Source organism: Heptranchias perlo, chromosome 13, assembly GCF_035084215.1.
Source record: "Heptranchias perlo isolate sHepPer1 chromosome 13, sHepPer1.hap1, whole genome shotgun sequence".
Taxonomy (NCBI): Eukaryota; Metazoa; Chordata; class Chondrichthyes; order Hexanchiformes; family Hexanchidae; genus Heptranchias; species Heptranchias perlo.
The window spans coordinates 10,324,030-10,341,766 of NC_090337.1; the positions used below are offsets into that span (position 1 = coordinate 10,324,030).

The 17,737-nt window shown below is 45.6% G+C and overlaps 1 protein-coding gene across 29 annotated transcripts in view; it reads right to left on the reverse strand.

Moving 5' to 3' along the window:
* Positions 1 to 17,737, reverse strand: part of mbnl1 (muscleblind-like splicing regulator 1) — a 580,601-nt gene that overhangs the window by 10,387 nt on the left and 552,477 nt on the right. For 18 of the 29 annotated variants that reach the window (XM_067994954.1, XM_067994931.1, XM_067994952.1 and 15 more), the window contains 5 exons: positions 17,263 to 17,416; positions 8,528 to 8,563; positions 6,143 to 6,237; positions 3,598 to 3,651; positions 1,797 to 1,872 (listed from right to left, as the gene is read on the reverse strand). In XM_067994954.1, the coding sequence (XP_067851055.1) occupies positions 1,816 to 1,872; positions 3,598 to 3,651; positions 6,143 to 6,237; positions 8,528 to 8,563; positions 17,263 to 17,416 (396 nt within the window). In that variant the 3' untranslated portion in view covers positions 1,797 to 1,815. Of the gene's footprint in view, positions 1 to 1,278; positions 1,567 to 1,796; positions 1,873 to 3,597; positions 3,652 to 6,142; positions 6,238 to 8,527; positions 8,564 to 17,262; positions 17,417 to 17,737 lie in introns of those variants that run through there. The other 11 variants (XM_067994944.1, XM_067994942.1, XM_067994958.1 and 8 more) reach the window with 7 other exon arrangements.

The following is a 17,737-nucleotide window of genomic DNA, read 5'->3' on the forward strand; positions in this document are numbered from 1 at the left end:
ACACTGTTCGATACCAAACCCAAATGGCCACCCTTCTAGATGATTAGCGTTAGCAGGTTACCCGATTGTGAGGGCTCGGCAAAGCCAACCCTGATCCTTATCCGGACATGACCTCAACATATACCCACTTCCCAGCAGGTGGGGGGAGGGGGCTGCAGGACAGGGGTCAAGTGTGAGAACTTTGGTTGAGTTCCCCCCTCCGTAACCTAGGGGTGCTGAGGGCGATTGCAGAACCCCTATTGACATCCTGGCTGAGATCAGATAACTTGGCACAAATCTGGGATTGAACCTTGGACCTTGCCGAGCTTAATAAGGTTGAAATGGGCAACTGTTAGAATTACTATCCTGCAAACTGGATTCATGCTGAAATAGCATCCCTAAAACTAATTTTTAGTTGGCTGCAGCCAAAACATTATCAAAGATTAGCAATAGGGGTGATCTCATCTGTTTTTCATTGGCCCAATGGGGCTCATTAACACAGGCCTCCTGTTTAATCTCCAACAATCCACTACCCATACAGTTGGGTAGACTGGACCTAAGACCATAAGAGATAGGAGCAGGAGTAGGCCATTCGGCCCCTCGAGCCTGCTCCGCCATTTAGTGAGATCATGGCTGATCTGATTTTTACCTCAACTCCACTTTCCCGCCCTTTCCCCGTATCCTTTGACTCCCTTGCTGATCAAAAGTTTGTCTAACTCAGCCTTGAATGTATTCAATGACTCAGCCTCCACAGCTTTTTGGGGTAAAGAATTCCAAAGATTCACAACCCTCTGGGAGAAGAAATTCCTCCTCATTTCCTTCTTAAACAGGCAACCCCTTATTCTGAGACCATGTCCCCTAGTTTTAGATTCCCCCATGAGGGGTAACATCCTCTCAGCATCTACCCTATCGAGTCCCCTCAGGATCTTCTATGTTTCAATAAGATCGCCTCTCATTCTTCTAAACTCCAATGAGTATAGACCCAACCTCTTCAATCTTTCCTCATAAGACAAACCTTCCATACCCGGAAGTATGACCTCACATATGGTGTGTCCTTTCCTTATGGAGATTACTTACTTTTCGCTAATGATAGAAAGAAGTTGCATTTATATAGCACCTTTCACATCCTCAGGACGTCCCAAAGCACTTTGCAGGCAACAAATTATTTCTGAAGGGTAGTCACTGTTTGCTTTGCAGGCAAATGTGGCAGCCAATTAGCGCACAGAAACAAACAACAACTTGCATTTATATAGCGCCTTTAATGTAGTAAAACGTCCCGAGGCGCTTCACAGGAGAGTGATCAAACAAAATATGACATTGACCCACATAAGGCGATATTAGGACAGGTGACCAAAAGCTTGGTCAAAGAGGTAGGTTTTAAGGAGCGTCTTAAAGGAGGAGAGGTTAGAGGCGGAGAGGATTAGGGAGGGAATGCCAGAGCTTAGGGCCTAGGCAGCTAAGGTCCCACAAACAGCACTGAGATGAATGACCAGTTCAACTATTTTGGCGATGATGGTTGAGGGATAAATATTGGTCAGGACATCGAGCGAACTCTCCTGCTCTTCTTCAAATGGTGTCGCCGGATCCCTGAATGAGAGCATTCAATCCAGAGTTAAAACCCAATACCCAATCACTGGACACTCAAGCCTTCTCTAAATGCTCTCTTAATGCTGCTTTTGTATTATTGAATAGCTTCCAACTGGGAACATTCACGGTAAAACAAGTATTGAGACATTTCAATATGAAAATTAAAAGTTTAAGAATAATAATTCAATGTTTCAGAGTTGCATTTAGTGAAAAACAAAAAGGGCACTTACTGTTCGAGCAGGAAATATTCTACATCTGAGTAACATACTTGTGGCTAGTCAGATGATCTACAGATATTATGGGCATCTGTGCAGAAGGAAACAGTAACTCCAATTAACATGGATGGTTCATTAAGCACATTCAATAAACCTGCTTAAAGTTGAGGCAATACAGAGACAACAGTGTAAGGAGCATGCTTCAACACTATTAAAGTCCTCCAGTTACTGTGTAATATAACAAATAGGAGCAAGGCTAACACAGACACAACTGTTAAAATTTGAGCTTAGATTGGAAATATTACGCCACCAGATTTATGACTGCACAACTTTAAATAGGTGTTGACAGCTCACAGTTCTTTGTATTATTCTTTGTACAGATTTGTGAATTGCAGCATAAAGTCAATACTGTTCTACAGTTAGCATTTTGTAAATGAAACAATAATAAACTTCCTTTTTTATGACGGGCTAATTTAAAATATATATTTCCTTGAATTGAACTGGCGTTTCTATATTTGCTCCATTTGGGTTTCCATGGCTTTTAAAAGTCACTTTATGTATGTATATATATCTATTCTTCAAGTAATTCTACTAGTGCTGCATTGCCAACTGTGGAACTAAGCCATACAGACCAAGGTTCAGTTTGTTTTGGTCTGTGCCGGGTGGGTTAATCCCAGCCTGGGCAGCAGTAGGGATGCTACAATTGATCTCAACACCCCTGCACGAAGGAAGGGAAAGGACGCCTTGATCACCATCCAGTTACCCCAGTTGGAGAGCGTGCGTCACGCGGATGTTGGGTCAGGACAGGATTGGGGCTCGGCGTGCCGCCTACAGTCGAATAGCCAGCGGACGTTCACTGTCTCGGGCTCACCCATGACGAGTAACCACTCGGGCAAGGTACCAGGGGTCGACTGGCACGAGTAAGTGCCTTTGGGGGGAGAGGAGGTGGGGTTGGTGGGGGCGGATGGGGGGTGAATAATTATACAGTTGATGAAGAAGTGAACCGGTGTAAGAGGATGGACATTGGTTTCTCATCAGGGAGCATCAGCCCGTGTGCCGATGCTGCAACTGTCGGCTAGACAGAGGGAGAGAGGGAGACAGAAGCCCTGAGGTAGCTCATCCGCTTTCCGACTTCTTACCTTCACGCAACTGGGGAGAGTGGGGGTGTGGGCTCCTAGATCCACTCAGTGCCACCCCATGATGGCACACTTGAGATCTTGCCAAGGCCGGGCAATCGCGGGTCACGGATAAAACATCCTAACCCAACCGCACTGGGAAAGACCCAAAAGTGCCGCCGGTTAAATTCTATTGGGCGCGCGTCACTAGGGAATTGGTGACTTTAAACACAAGAGGCAGGGAAGCAATTTGTTTCTCAAATGTGTTAACTAAAGGATGTTATTTTAAAGGTCACTACACCAAAATGGGCAAGGCTCAATTACTTATACGCCGAGCCACTCAAGGAAATGAGAAAGTTATTATTTCAATTAAAATGTTCAGCCCATTGTCCATGAAACGAAACATTTTCCCTCTCCCCTGCAGTCCCCCCACCCGCCCCCCCCCAAGCCTGGCTGCTCTCCAGGCTGCTCCGACTCTCAATGTCCTCATCTACTAATAATGGGTGGGGGTGGAGGGGGGAGGAGGAGGAGGGGTAGGGGAGAAATAAGATAGCAAATCTTCTCTGTAAATGCAAAGACAGAAAAGGGCGTGGCGTCTCTAGACTTTGCCTTTACGCGGAAGCACAGCGCACCCCCAGACCGGGAGCGTTACTACAAGGCGAAACGGCAACATTACCCGAGAGAGGCACAGGACAACCTACCGCGGAGTACATAGGCCGCGGGAAACGGTAAACATCCTTCGGATAACATTGTAACTGCAATAAATGAAAACCCTGTTAAGTCGTCAAGTTTAAAGGCTGCAAAAAAAAAATAAGAGTTCTCTGTCAATCTCATTTGAATACAGAAGAGAAAAAAAAAAACCAAAAGCGTCACGTGGACACACGCATGCCGGGAGGGAGGGAGGGGGGCGGGGGGGTTATTTTTTTTCCTGCTTCTGCGCGCGCCCTGTGAGTTTCCGCCCGTTTAAAATAAAAGGGCAGGAAAATATGGGCTGGCGTTTTTAGCGGAAAGCCCGGCCGTGAGATCTCTGGACTACTCACCTGAGTCAACTTTCGTTTAGCTCTATCTTTACCCTTGCAGTTCTGTCCCGGCCTCTGCTGGCTGCTGGGGGCTCCGTTCATGGTGTGACAGTGAAAGGTGACTGGGCAGCGAGCATCGGCAGGCCACTGACCACGGAAGGGGGGGGTCCAGGCCCAGCCTGATCTTCTCCACACTCAGAGGGGTAGGTTTTAAACCTACGACCTACGGGTGGTACATTGTCGTTGGGAGGTAGTGGGGGGGGGGGCAGTTGGGATGCTGGGAGGTGGGGGACTGGGAGTTTTCCCACCGTGTCCCCGACGCGTTCCTGCCACCCCCCCCCTCCTCGCCCGCGGCCATCTTTACTTACCTTAACAATGACGGCAACTGCGCCGAGCCGCCATTTTAAAGCCTGGATCTGGAAGCCCACACGGGGCCAACTCAACAGCCAGAAGAGGCAGGTCAGTGCGACTTCGCCCGTTTTACACTATCGCCAAAGATTAAAATGACCCCCGATAAAAGCAAATGATTGGCATGTAAAGGCAACATTGCAAGTTTCCACTTGCGGAGGAGACCAAAACTTGGGGCCATAAGTATAAGATAGTCACCAATAAATCCAATTCAGGAGAAACTTCTTTACCCAGAGAGTGGTTAGAATTTGGAACTCGCTCCCACATGGAGTAGTTGAGGCGAATAACGTAGATGCATTTAAGGGGAAGCTAGATAAACACATGGGGGAGAAAGGAATAGAAGGTTATGCTGATAGGGTGAAATAAAATAGGAAGGAAGGAGGCTTGTCTGGAGCATAAGCACCAGCATAGACCAGTTGGGCCGAATGGCCTGTTTCTGTGCTGTATATTCTATGTAATTCTCTGTACTCTGCTGCTAGTACGGAGCAGCGTTTAAACAGACCTGTCCCTTGAAGGTCACTAAGTCTAATTGCTATCTGTTCAGGACATCTAGAGGTTAATTGCTGTTGGAGAGGTAGCATAATAAGTAAGTTTAAAAAAATTATCATCTTGTGAATACCTGGTGGGCCAGGAGGAGGACTGCTCCCCACATCCTCCCACCCTCCCCACCAGAGCCCCACACGGAGTCCTTGGGCGTACCCAGCCTCTTACTCCCACTGCCAGCATCGGCTGTCGAAGCCCCCCGCCCTGGGCTAATAAAAGGAACAGTCCCCGGTGGCCTCAGGCTCCCCGACCCAATTTCTACTCCAACCTGCCGGCCCTGACCTCACTCCCACCAGTTTTGGGTGGGACACGCTTTCTTAAAGGAGGCCCGGGAGTTAAAACAGCTTTTTCTCACTTAGGGGTGTCCCCCCTCCCCTTCCCTCTCCTCTCCTCCCCTCCCCTCCCCTTCCTCGGGGCTGGGAAAAAAATAATTCCAGGAAATCAAAATGGCCACGAGTTTAATTTTCTTTAAGCGGTTTACCACGTGAGGGCTATTAAAATAAAATAATAATCCACTGAAAAAAAGTTCTATCTATAAATATATCGCACTTCAGGCATCACGCTCCTAAGTGTCAAAAGTATACAAGAGAGAGAGGGAAAGGCAATCATTTTGTGCTGGTTTCTGCAGATCTGACGCCTGAAATTTATAATCGTGGGCCAAGCTTACCTCACCAACAACAATTAACCTCTAGGTGTCCTGTACAGATAGCAATTAGACTTTGTGGCCTTTAAGGGGCAGATTCGGTTAAACGCTGCTCCTGCTCAGCTTCAGAGTAATGCATTGTGCATTACATGTCTATCATTTGGACTTATCGGGAGTCATTTTAACCCTTGGGCCTTAGTGTAAAAATGGCCGACGTCAGATTGGTCTCTCGTTTTTTTTTGGGGGGAGGTGCGTATAACGGGCGGCTGGTCCGATTTCGCCCGTTCGGTTCTATCGTCCGAGGTCAAAACGACCCCCAATCTAGAGCGATGCCAGGGGACGTCTGCTTACACAGCAACAATGTTAATATCAAAGACCTTGAGTTTTTTTTTAGCTAAAGTTGCACCAGAACGCTGAGGACACGATCCCCATCGAACATTTTTTTTTTCCATGTAGAAAACAGGCTGGACATTTTAATTTTGTGATTCCCACTGCAGTTCGACAACAACGTCAACGATAGAGCGAGAGAGAAAAAAAAACACAGAACCCGTTCTCAAAACAATATTTGAAAGCATCATTTTTGTACCATCGCTACGGAAACAGAAGACAACCCAAAGCTGTAAATGAGCAAACCTGGTTGGCGGTGGCCGTCGCAGCAAAGGGGACACTTGTGGCGGATGTTGTTGCCGCGGATACGGCTGCAGGAGAAGCGCCGTGCATCATGGGTACTTTTTTTTTTGGAGGGAAATCACAGAGAAGCGACGGAGAGAGGAGTGCGGCAGAACGGAGGGTGGGGGGGGGGGGGGGGGGGTGAGGGGAAGGCGGGTAACCGTGGCGACGCGCGGCGGGGAGTTACCGCAGCAGCAAGCCGCGCGACCGGCACGATGCCATTGACAACGGGTGGCATGCGTTGGCGGGGGTGGGAAGCAGGACAGGCGAGAGGAAAGAGAGGGGGGAGAGATAAAAAAAAAAGAGGTGGGACAAGGCAGGTGCAGAGGAAAGAGGGAGGTGGGGGGGGAACGGGTTAGGGGGTAAAGAAAGAGGGTGTGGGCGGAGGTAAGGTTGAGGGGCGGAGAGAGTGAGGGAGAGGAGCAAAAAAAAAATGAACGAAAGAAAAAGAAATGGGAGAAAAAGGGGAAAAATGCTTATTACAATCAAAACAATTAGGTAAATCAAAGCAATATGCTCAATCATTTCATAAAATATTAATATTACACACTTTTTTTTTAAAAAAGCACCAATTAATATGAATGCAGTTCAAAGTCAAGCTTTAATCTAAATATTTTGTCAAACTCTTAATTAAGCCACAACATTCATTAAAAAAAATCCATAGTTATCCATTATTGCAATGCGACATTTATAAATGTTTTACTGCTTTATAATAATTAATAGGATAATTAAAAAAGCTAAATTATGCGACAAGAGCTCTAATCATCCTAAACCGACCTTAGCAGTGAGAAGCACAGTCCCGTCAAAGTCCACTCACCCTGAAAATCGACAGTGCTTTCAAACAATAAGTGATTTCAAACAGATAATCAATTTCGGCAATCAATTTCCGAATTATCAGCTGATCAGATTGAATTGATTTGGTGGGAGCAGCAAATGTGTTGGGGGGGGGTGGGGGAGCAGGGGTGGAAGGTGGGGTGGAGAGGGTAAAGAAATCCCGTGTGGTTTAAAGGGGGCGTGTCGCCATTAAAGGGAAGGTTCGGTGTTATGCATGCGTGCAATACAAACGATGCAATTTCATCATCAAAGGGAATGTCTCCTTAAGTGTGTGGTAAAGGCATTTTGAACAACCTTTGGGCAAAATAAAATCGGCGCACAAAATGTTATCCTTCCTCAAGTCTGGGTTGCGAATCCAAAATGGGGTTTTTGGGTTCAGACTGATCCTGGAACACAGCCAGATAAAAGTTGCCTCTAATGGCAGTCCAAGGATTGTCTGTAAGTTGACTGAGGTAGTCCAAGGATTGCCTCCAATGGTAACTGAGGCCGTCCAAAAAATGACCTGGCAGGTGGGTTGGTAATCAGCGGACACAGATTTAAGATAATTTGCGAATGAACCAGAGGGGAGATGGGGTAGTTTTTTTTTTGACGCAGCGAGTTGTTATGATCTGGAATGCACTGCCTTAAAGGGCGGTGGGAAGCAGATTCAATAGTAACTTTCACAAGGTAATTGGATAAATACTTGAAAAGGAAAAATGTGCAGGGCTATGGGGAAAGAGAAGGAGTGGGGCAAATTGGATAGCTCTTTCCAAGAGCCAGCACAGACATGATGGGTCGAATGGACTCCTTCTGTGCTGTAAGGGTCTATAAACTGCACTGTTGCACTTTCGAACAGGAGTTGTGATGAGGAGCAGGAGCCCGGCTGGTTTGTCCTTCCCTAGCCTGGGGGGGCTTCAGCTATTTGTAGAATTCCCTACTGTTACCTTGGTCGGGATCAACTAACTCATCTTTTTTTCCAGGGATCAATCCTGGTCTGTATGGCTCAATTCCACTTTGGGGAACTGCACGGACCAATGAAAGCATCAGGGAAGCTTGTTTAAATTATCAACTCAACTGAGGAACATTGGGACAGGAGGAGGCCATTCAGCCCCTCGAGCCTGTTCCGCCATTCAATTTGATCATGGCTGAACTGTATCTTAACTCCAACTACCCGCCTTGGTTCCGAGCTGCTTAGTACCCTTGCCTAACAGAATATAGAGCATTTAATTGGCAGAGGTCAGTCCGTTGGGGCTGGAAAGTGGGAGTGTAATTGATCGCACGACAGACACATTCGAGAAAGGAAATTTGGCCGTCTTGGCTCATCCATCCAAAAAAAGACCCCATGGTTCCCCCATCATGGCGTCCAACTACTCCAGTGTATCTGACCTGCGCCATCCCATCCGGGAGGGGGTTCAGTCCCTGCAATGAACAGCTGCATGAGCACAATAATGAGCTGACCTCAGCTGTGGACTTTGAAGGGCCTGTGTGTAAAAATTCTATGGGTACAGATAATCGAGAAACAAAGCTGGCACCTACCAACACTTGTAGCGGGTGTCATGCACAATATTGAGCCTGCCCATCATGCATTGCAACAGGAAGGTGGATTTGAAAGGGGAAAAGAATTAAAACAACCCATCACATGTGTAATTAGAAACCATTGTAACAAAGAGGAAATACATTGTTATTGAGGGAACAGAGGCTTGTACTGTCAGCACAATCAAATCATACAATAGCCTGATCTATAAGAAAACAGTGTGCTTTGTGAGAAACACATACTTAAACATGTGTGCTGGTAGCTAACATTGTTTTTTTTTTAAATTGGTTTTGGTTCCCTTTACACTGCCATTCACAAAACTATTTCACTAATGAGGCCTCTTCCCCCGCCCGTAATTTTTTTCCTTCCTATGAACGTCAGCCGTGGCTCAGTGGGTAGCACTCTTGCCTTCTGAGGCAAGAAGGTTGTGGGTTCAAGTCCTGCTCCAGAGACTTAAACACACAATCCAGGCTGGCACTCCCAGCATAATACTGAGGGAATTCTGTACTGTCGGAGATTCCGTCTTTCGGATAAGACGTTAAGCCGAGGCCCCGTCTGCCCTCTCAGGTGGACGTAAAAGATCCAATGGCACCCTGTCGAAGAAGAGCAAGGGAGTTCTCCCCGGTGTCCTGGGCAAATATTTATCCCTTAACCAACATCACTAAAGCAGATTATCTGGTCATTTATCTCATTGCGGTTTGTGGAACTCTGCTGTGCGTAACTTGGCTGCCGTGTTTCCTACATCACAATGGGAAACATATTTTTTATGGCTTTCAGAAACGGATGCAGAATTGATTTTCCTTTAGAACGCTTGACAGGATGAGAATTGAAGATGTTTAAGTTTATTTTCTGCCCTTCCTCTCTTTCGGGGCTCCTTGTACCGCACAACAAACCTTGGCAGAAAAAATGAGCTCCCAGACCAAGAGCCAGTGCCACACAATAGCTGACCACTAGGAGGCACACAGGAGCAGCCCATGGTGACCCTTCCATCTATGGCTGGGGGGAAGTGGCCTTAATGACCTTCTCTCTCCACCTCCTGATTGTGGGGCAGCCGAGTTCCGACACATGACTGCGTGGAGTGTTGAAACACCATGGGGTTAATCTCGTATCCGAGAGCTGCGAGAGAACTTGTCCACTATGAATTCACTTCCATTTTTGTTTTTGAGTACAAGTCCCAGAGGGAAGGGCTTCAAATGTGACATTCCTCTGTAAATTATTTTAATGGAGGCCTTAATTAAACAGATTAACATCTGTGTTAAAATAGCCAATAGACGAATGTCATACAAATGTATCGTCCGCTAATACTGTCCACTAATATTGCAGCAGTGATTTCTGGGCTTAAATGTGGATTATATATCAAATATTTTCAAATTTTAGTGTGATTTTTGGTTTCCCATCAGAGCAATAAATCTCTCCACCAGGGCCACTTTTAAAAATGAAAGTTTTAAAGATTTATGATCAGAATTAAAAGATGCTTATTCTCTCCTAATTATTTCTGAGCTTTTTTTTAAAAAAAATCATTTTGTGAGCACTTTGCCAATTAGTGAAGTGGCTGTTAGGAGTTACTCAGCCCAATTAACGCTGAATTAATTGGGTTGGGGAGGGTCAGCTGTTAAGAGTCTTAAATGGAGGGAACTGCTTGTATAAGGTGAAGGACTAAAGAACACACAAAAAAAACACTGCAGTTTGCTCTGATGAGCCTCACTGTCTCAAATCTTCCATTGCAAAGTCAGATGTCTTAACAAGCAGGACAAGAGACCCTTGGCCCCTACAAGAAACAAACTGCTCACCTCTCACCCTTCCCTATCTCTGTAACCTCCTCCTCCAGCCCTACAACCCTCCGAGTCCTCTGCGCTCCTCCAATTCTGGCCTCTTGTGCATCCCCGATTTTAATCGTTCCACCATTGGCGGCCGTGCCTTCAGCTGCCTAGTCCCTCAGCTCTGGAATTCCCTCCTTAAACCTCTCTAATTCTCTCTCCTCCTTAAAGAAGCTCCTTAAAACTCACCTCTTTCACCTGTGAAACACCTTGGGACGTTTTACTACGTTAAAGGGGCTACATAAATGCAAGTTTTTTTTGTAGCTACCCTAGCGAATTCTTATTGAGTGACAATGTCAGAACCTTGGCTCAGAAACTGTCAAGAAAAGGACTTTTTTTACCAGTTTGACAAACCCATTGGCAACACTGAGTCCTATTTCTATGTGACCAGCACTTCTGTTTTGAGGTGTCGTTAGAATGTTGCCAAGACCCAGAAATACCCAGACACTCAAAGAATTACAAATTACAGGATCTCTGAAGCCTAGGGGTTATAGGACCAGGTGTAGGCCATTCAGCCACCTCCAGCCTGTGCCGCCAATCAATTAGATCATGGCCCGCCTTTGATCCCTGTCCCTTGATAAGCTAAGCTAATAAAAATCTGCCAATCTCAGTCTTGGAAATTTCAATTGACCCCCCCCCCCAGCCCTTTTTGGGCAGAGAATACCAGATTTCCACTATCCATTGTGTGAAAAAGTGTTTCCTAAATTTCACTCCTAAATGGCTTAGCTCTAATTTTAAGATTGTGCCCCCTTGTTTGGATTTTTTGTAGCTACCCTAGCGAATTATTTTATCACCCCACAACCTTCTATCCTCTACAAGCCAAGTTTATGCAACAGGTACTCACAATTTAACCCTTTAAGCCCTGGTATCATTCTGGTGAATCTGCGCTGTACCCCCTCCAAGGCCAATATAACCTTCCAGATGTGTGGTGCCCAAAGCATCTGGAATTAATTGGCAGAACTCTCGCCTCTGAGTCAGAAGCCCCACCCCAAGACTTGACCATGTAATCTCGGTTAACACTTCACAGTACTGAAAGGGTGCTGCATTGTTAGAGACGCCATCTTTCGGATGAGACATTAAACCTATCTGCTTGCTCAGGTGGACATAAAGACAGATTATCTGGTCATTGTCACATTGCTGTTTGTGGGACCTTGCTGTGCGCAAATTAGTGGCTGCGTTTCCTACATTACAACAGTGACTACACTTCAAAAGTACTTCATTGGCTGTAAATGGTTTTGGGACGTCCTGAGGTCACGAGAGGGTCTATATAAGTGCAAGTTTCTTTCTTTAATTGTAAGTGTATCAATTTGATTTTTAAAAGGGGTCGGTGGTGGTGCACCCTCCTTTAAATCCTGCATCGTGCTAACACAGTGATGGCAGTGTAAAGGTTTTTTTTTCTGCAGAGCGTCTAGTTCACTTTAGTAAGTTTTCAGAAGTGCGTTCAATTCAGGGTCGGAGGGATTGGGGGGGGAGGGGCCCATTGTAATGGGGCTGTAATACCAAGGCTGTAAAAATACAACCGCACAACATTTGAAAGATTTACAGTGAATGGGAATGGAGAGCTGCAAATGGTTGTTCATACCAGCACACATAATAGCCTTGAGCGAAATGTGAAGCAAATGAAACGTAAAGCAGCAGTGATAATATTATCAGCTTAGTTGCACTAACTCGCAAACATTTGTGGCTGAATGCTGTAGGTCCCTTTAAGGCAAGAATATTTCCGACAGCTGTCAAAATGACACTCCTTTTTTTTCAAATATGCTCAAAAGATTCATCGCGATTGTTGCTGGGGGAATCCTTTTTTTTTGTATGTAATAAGTAAAAGAAAATGGTTAAGGTTAGTAACTTTTTTGTTTAGGGAGGGTGTGTACAGAGACCCACAGCAATCGCTTTTATAAGTACAGACTCTTTGAATAAAGATACAGTGAAAAACATTAAACCAGGGACGGAAGGAAATAGGAGAATGGGGCAGAGCGTGCCAATAATTATAATTGGGACCGATGAACCACTGGCTTGTTTCCTCTGCAATTAGACAAACCTTTGCACCGTAGTTTAACCCTTTCACGTTCCTTTATTTATAGCAGCGTAACCCGCTGTCACTTACTTTGCTAGTAATCTTTTTCAGTTGGGAAGCGAGTGGCGCAGTGGGTTAGAGACTGGCCTTTCAACCTTAGAGATCTGGGTTCAAATCCAGCCCAAACTGATTGAGGGGGGCATTCTGATTTACAGCACGGTAGGAGGCCATTCAGTCCATCGTGTCTGCACTGGTAGAATGAACCAAAAACATATCCCACTCCGCTGGTCTCCATCATCGTCCTCTGCTTCGAGCGTTACGGGACCATAGGATGAAAGTCACCACTGGTTTTGAGGGACTTATACGAAATGAGTTTGGGTGGTCTGAAGCCAGTTCCTAATGGCATGTGCCTCAAGCCCCTAATTCAGCACTAACTGGCAATGCCACTCAGACACGCCTACGGATGATTGATATGGAAAATGCCAGACTGGTACAGTATAGAATGCTCTTCCGAGGTTGGGGTTGATGTGTATTGTTGGGCAGAATGAAGGGAGTCTTACTCTGCGTTTAACCTGGGGATGCTTGGTGGTAACACTGGTGCCTGAAATAGAAAGCACATTAAATATCCCTCACCAATAACAATCAGTCGTGGCTCAGTTGGTAGCTCTCTCGCCTCTGAGCCAGAAGGCTGTGGGTTCAAGTCCCCACTCCAAAGGCATGAGCACATAATCCAGGCTGACACTCCAGTGCAGTACTGAGGGAGTGCTGCACTGTCAGAGGTGCCGTCTTTCAGATGAGATGTTAAACTGAGGCCCCGTCTGCCCTCTCAGGTGGACGTAAAAGATCCCATGGCACTATTTGAAGAAGAGATGGGCAGTTTTCCCTGGCCAATATTTATCCCTCAACCAACACCACTAAAACAGGTGATCTCATTGCTGTTTGTGAGACCGTGTTGTGCACAAATTGGCTGCTGCGTTTCACTATATTACGCTTCAAAAATACTCCATTGGTTGTAAACCATTTTGGGACATCCTGAGGTTGTGACAGGCTCTATATAAATGCAAGTCTTTCTTTCTTTAATTCACTCTACACAGGCATTAAAAAATTACAAAAAGCTTCTTTGAACTAGGACTGGACGGATTGAGTCCTGCTCTATATTGATCCCAGCTCGGGCAGCACTCTGAACGTTACAATTAACCTCTGAGCCTTTGTGCCAGGAAGGGGAGTCTCAGCCAGGGTTCCCGCTTCCAACTGCTATTCAGTGACTCCCCCGCCATCCCCTGCTGGAAAATAGGCAAGTGAACCTTGGAGGAGGACAGGACCAGGCTTGGCCATGATGTCCATACGGTGGAACAGACTGCAGACGCTCACCGTCAGAGCTCGCAAATGGAAAACGCTCGTACAGCCTCTTCAACAAGAGGAAAATGGAGGAGGGAAAGCATAGGAATCAGTGCTTTGTTTATACCCATTTAAAAGTGGGTTGCTACAGCACATGATGTTTCCCCGGTAAATCTATGTAATCACTACCAGGATTGCTGCTGTGATGTGTGAAGTCTGACCTCCTTTCTCTGCATGAACAGCTGAACTCAACAAAGCGAGGCACGTGAAGGCTTTTGCTAAATGATACCGGGGCTAAAAGGGTTAAATTCTGAAGACAGGTTGTACAGAATAGGCTTGTATTCCCTCGAGTATAGAAGATTAAGGGGTGATCTAATTGAGGTGTTTAGGATGATATAAAGGATTTGATAGGGTAGATAGAGAGAAACAATTTCCTCTGGTGGGGAGAGAGTCCAGAACAAGGGGGCATAACCTTAAAATTAGAGCCAGGCCGTTCAGAGGTGAAATTACTCTGTTTCAATATTTGTACCTGTGTCAGCTATTTTGGCAGAAACGTTGACCTCTTTGCAATAAATGTGCGTCCCTGCTCAAATTGTGCATTAAGGTATTTGGGAAAGATATTTGAGGGCTACTATTCATACAGCACAGTGCCAAAGCCATGGCTCCAATTATGCATCGTTTGTGCTGCAGACTCACCCAGTGCCACAAACTCATTCTTACAACCAGCAGAGGGAGCAAAATTTTATCCCTTTGCTCCGGACTAGACTCAAACCCAACTTCCAAAGCAGCATTCCACCTCATTCCCGAACACCCCTGTCCTTCAACTCAATTCTTGTTGGATGAAGTTTCTCTCATCCTCTCCTACATGTGCTGACTCTGACTGAGGTAAGGCTCCACTGACATAAGCATCCCTCCAGTACCTCGCCTCAAGTGGTCAATCATCACGTGTATGTTGAGAGAGAGAGAGAGAAAGAAAAAAAGATACAGGCAGGCGACAGTCAGAAAAAATAGAGAAAGAAGCAGCGATATCAATAAGAGGGAGAAAGAAAGAGAGAGAGAGGACAGTAAGAAAAAAACACAGAGATAGTGAGAGAGAAACAATGGAAGACAGAAACGGACTTGAAAGAAATAGAGAATTGGCAAGGGGGGAACTTTAACGGATGAGAGATTAAAAAAAAAGGAAAGCATTTAAAAAAGGAAATGTTTTAAATTAAATTCAATAAAGTCCGCGTTTTAAAATCTCATAGAAATGAAATGGATTTAGTACGTGACTTAAAAAATGATGCAGTCATGCAGCTTTGAAGTGGAATTTCACCCAATGGGCACTGTCAACACCATAGTTGAAATAGTTGGTTATCAACAGACCCGTCTCCTGCACATACCAGAAGTATTCACATACAGACCTCTATAACCACCACTCACCAGTGAATTAAGTTAAAGGTCAGAGTTCTGGCGTGCCCTGCCGCTATGCCAACCCCTTTTCATTCTTCTCTTTTATTTTTGCAAGACAGGGTTTAGATGAACAAGTCTCTTTAGCCCCTCTGATTTCATCCTTCCAGAACACCAACCCCATCACACCCTCTGGCTGTTTCTCGAATTAATCCTGCTTTGATCTTCCCCTCCTGGCAATCAGTTAACGTCCTTAAGTTGCCCGTCACAACTCTGACCGTTGCCCTCTTGCCCATGGCACATGTGTAAGTATTGTTTCGACTTTACTCTCTCTATCCTGTTATATCCCTCTATCGGGCTCTCTCACAGGTGGGTCATTTTGACTTCGGCTGACAGTGCAATACGGGTGATTTTCAATTAAAATCGGGAGAGATGTATAACAGGCGGCTGATCCGATATCACTCGTTTTGCACTGTCACCCAAAGTCAAAATTACTCCCACAGTCTTTTCTTCCGTTTTGATTTTGTCCTTTTCAGTTTTTTTTGTTATATTATTTTGTTTCTTTGTTCACTTAGCTCTTACCAAGTGGCAGAGGATGGCAGTTTAGTGTGATAATTCTGGCCTCTTGCGCATCCCCGATTTTCATCGCTCCACCATTGGCGGCCGTGCCTTCAGCTGCCTCGGCCCTAAGCTCTGAAATTCCTTCCCTAAACCTCTCTGCATCTCTACCTCCCTCTCCTCTTTTAATACGCTCCTTAAAACCTACCTCTTTGACCAAGCTTTTGATCACCCGTCCTAATATCTCCTTATGTGGCAAATTTTGTCTTATAATGCTCCCGAGAAGTGCCTTGGGATGTTTTACTTTGTTAAAGGCGCTATATAAATGCAAGTTGTTGTTGTTGTACTGATGGAGAATTAATCGCTGACCAAGATTCACATTTGCCCACACGTTCAGTCACACGCCACCTTGGCCCTCGCTTTGTGAAAATCTGCTGAACTGACTCCATTAAAGGCCAGCGATATGTAGCGGACACCATGGAAGGGAGTGAGGAGGGGATTTCTACGCGAGGAAGTCAACTCTTCTTCATTGGTTGAGTTCAGAATCCAGAGTATGTGGGGGCAAGTTGGCCCAGACACTCCTCTAATTCCCAGGCACTGCGCGAGCACACACATAAAGGACGACAGCCGCACTTCACCAGCGGAGCAGGTGGGCACAGGAGAGGTTATCGCTGCTGGGATTCCCTGACTTGGCATCGCCGGTGTGCTGCAAGACTCATGATACCCTCACCTGCACGAATGTGGGTAATTTTAACCTAACCCGCTTCCCGTGAAACTAACGGGATCGGGTGCAATGTTAGTTTTACACCCCCGCTCGATTTCGCTCTCCGTTGCAGTTCAACGGAGTGTAATATCGGGCGGAGTGTAAAACTGGCGTTCTACCCGATCCCATGGGCTTTCCCGAGTTAGGTTACAGTAACCCCCAAATTGTTTCCTTGGAAACTGTAGAGCTTGTTATATCCCTCTGTCTTTCCATCCTCTTAAAATCTACGAGGGTTGAGGGTTCTCCCAGTCGTCCACCATCACTTTGGCAGAAGACCCGCGGTAAATCCCTTGGAAACGGACTCCGCGGATCTTCCACTGAAACGATGGGGAGACCCCACACCCCCCCCCACTCCCCCACTGTAAATCAACAGCGACAGGCTTTTAAGACCAAGTTTGGCCTCACCTGAGCATTTCCCCTTCATTCACCCTGGCTTCTCTCCTCAGCGCTCTGGGGCCTGGCTCTTGATCTTAAGTTTTTCCAGGATAGTTAAAGGTGGCTCGCTCCCCACCCCCCGCCACCCCGATGTTGCAGTGTGATTCCATAGCCCAAAACCCAGGAAGGAGTGAAGTTTGTGGATCATGTTGGAAGTCCCAGCAATGAGCTTTTACTACTTTTCTCCTATTTCCTCAGGTCACTCGAAGTTAGGAAACAAAAGCTTTTATTTCTTGTTTGCACCTCGTGATCAATTGTCATCAAAAAAAAAAAAGAAACGCACCAAAGAATTCAAATTATTTCGAACAAGGTTACACCGATTGCTATTGTTAGTGTGTTTTTCTTTACAAAAACACCAGTAAAAATCAAGGTTGTTCCCTTCCTGCCACTCAGTGTCAAGGGTAAGAGGCCTTCTTGCCTTACCTGGTGGGATGAAGGCTGTTTGTTGATGTAGCTGCATGTTTGCAAGGGCCTGTTGGTATTGGAAAACACCAGCGTTAAAGACGGTCGTGGCACCATTGGCTTTTTCTAGTGCAGGTCTCTTTGGTAATGGAGGCAGTACACCGGGAGGAAGCCCCTGCAAATGACGGGCGGAGTAAGAGATGTAGAGTAAAAAAAAAGGAAGAGAAAAAAAAACAAAAAAAAAAACAACACACAATCAGTATACAGTGCAAAAATACGAGGCGGCCATTTTCCAATTCTAGCCATCTAGCAAGCAAGCAACAAGAGTACTACCTGTAACAAGACAATTAAAAATATAAAATAAAACGGAAAAAAAAAACAATAAGTACAGCAAGCATTACTCAATAAACTATTTAAAAAAAAAATCAACAGGAATAAAAAAAAAATATCTGCATCGTGTGTTACACATCACAAAGCTTACAATAAAAGAGGCTTA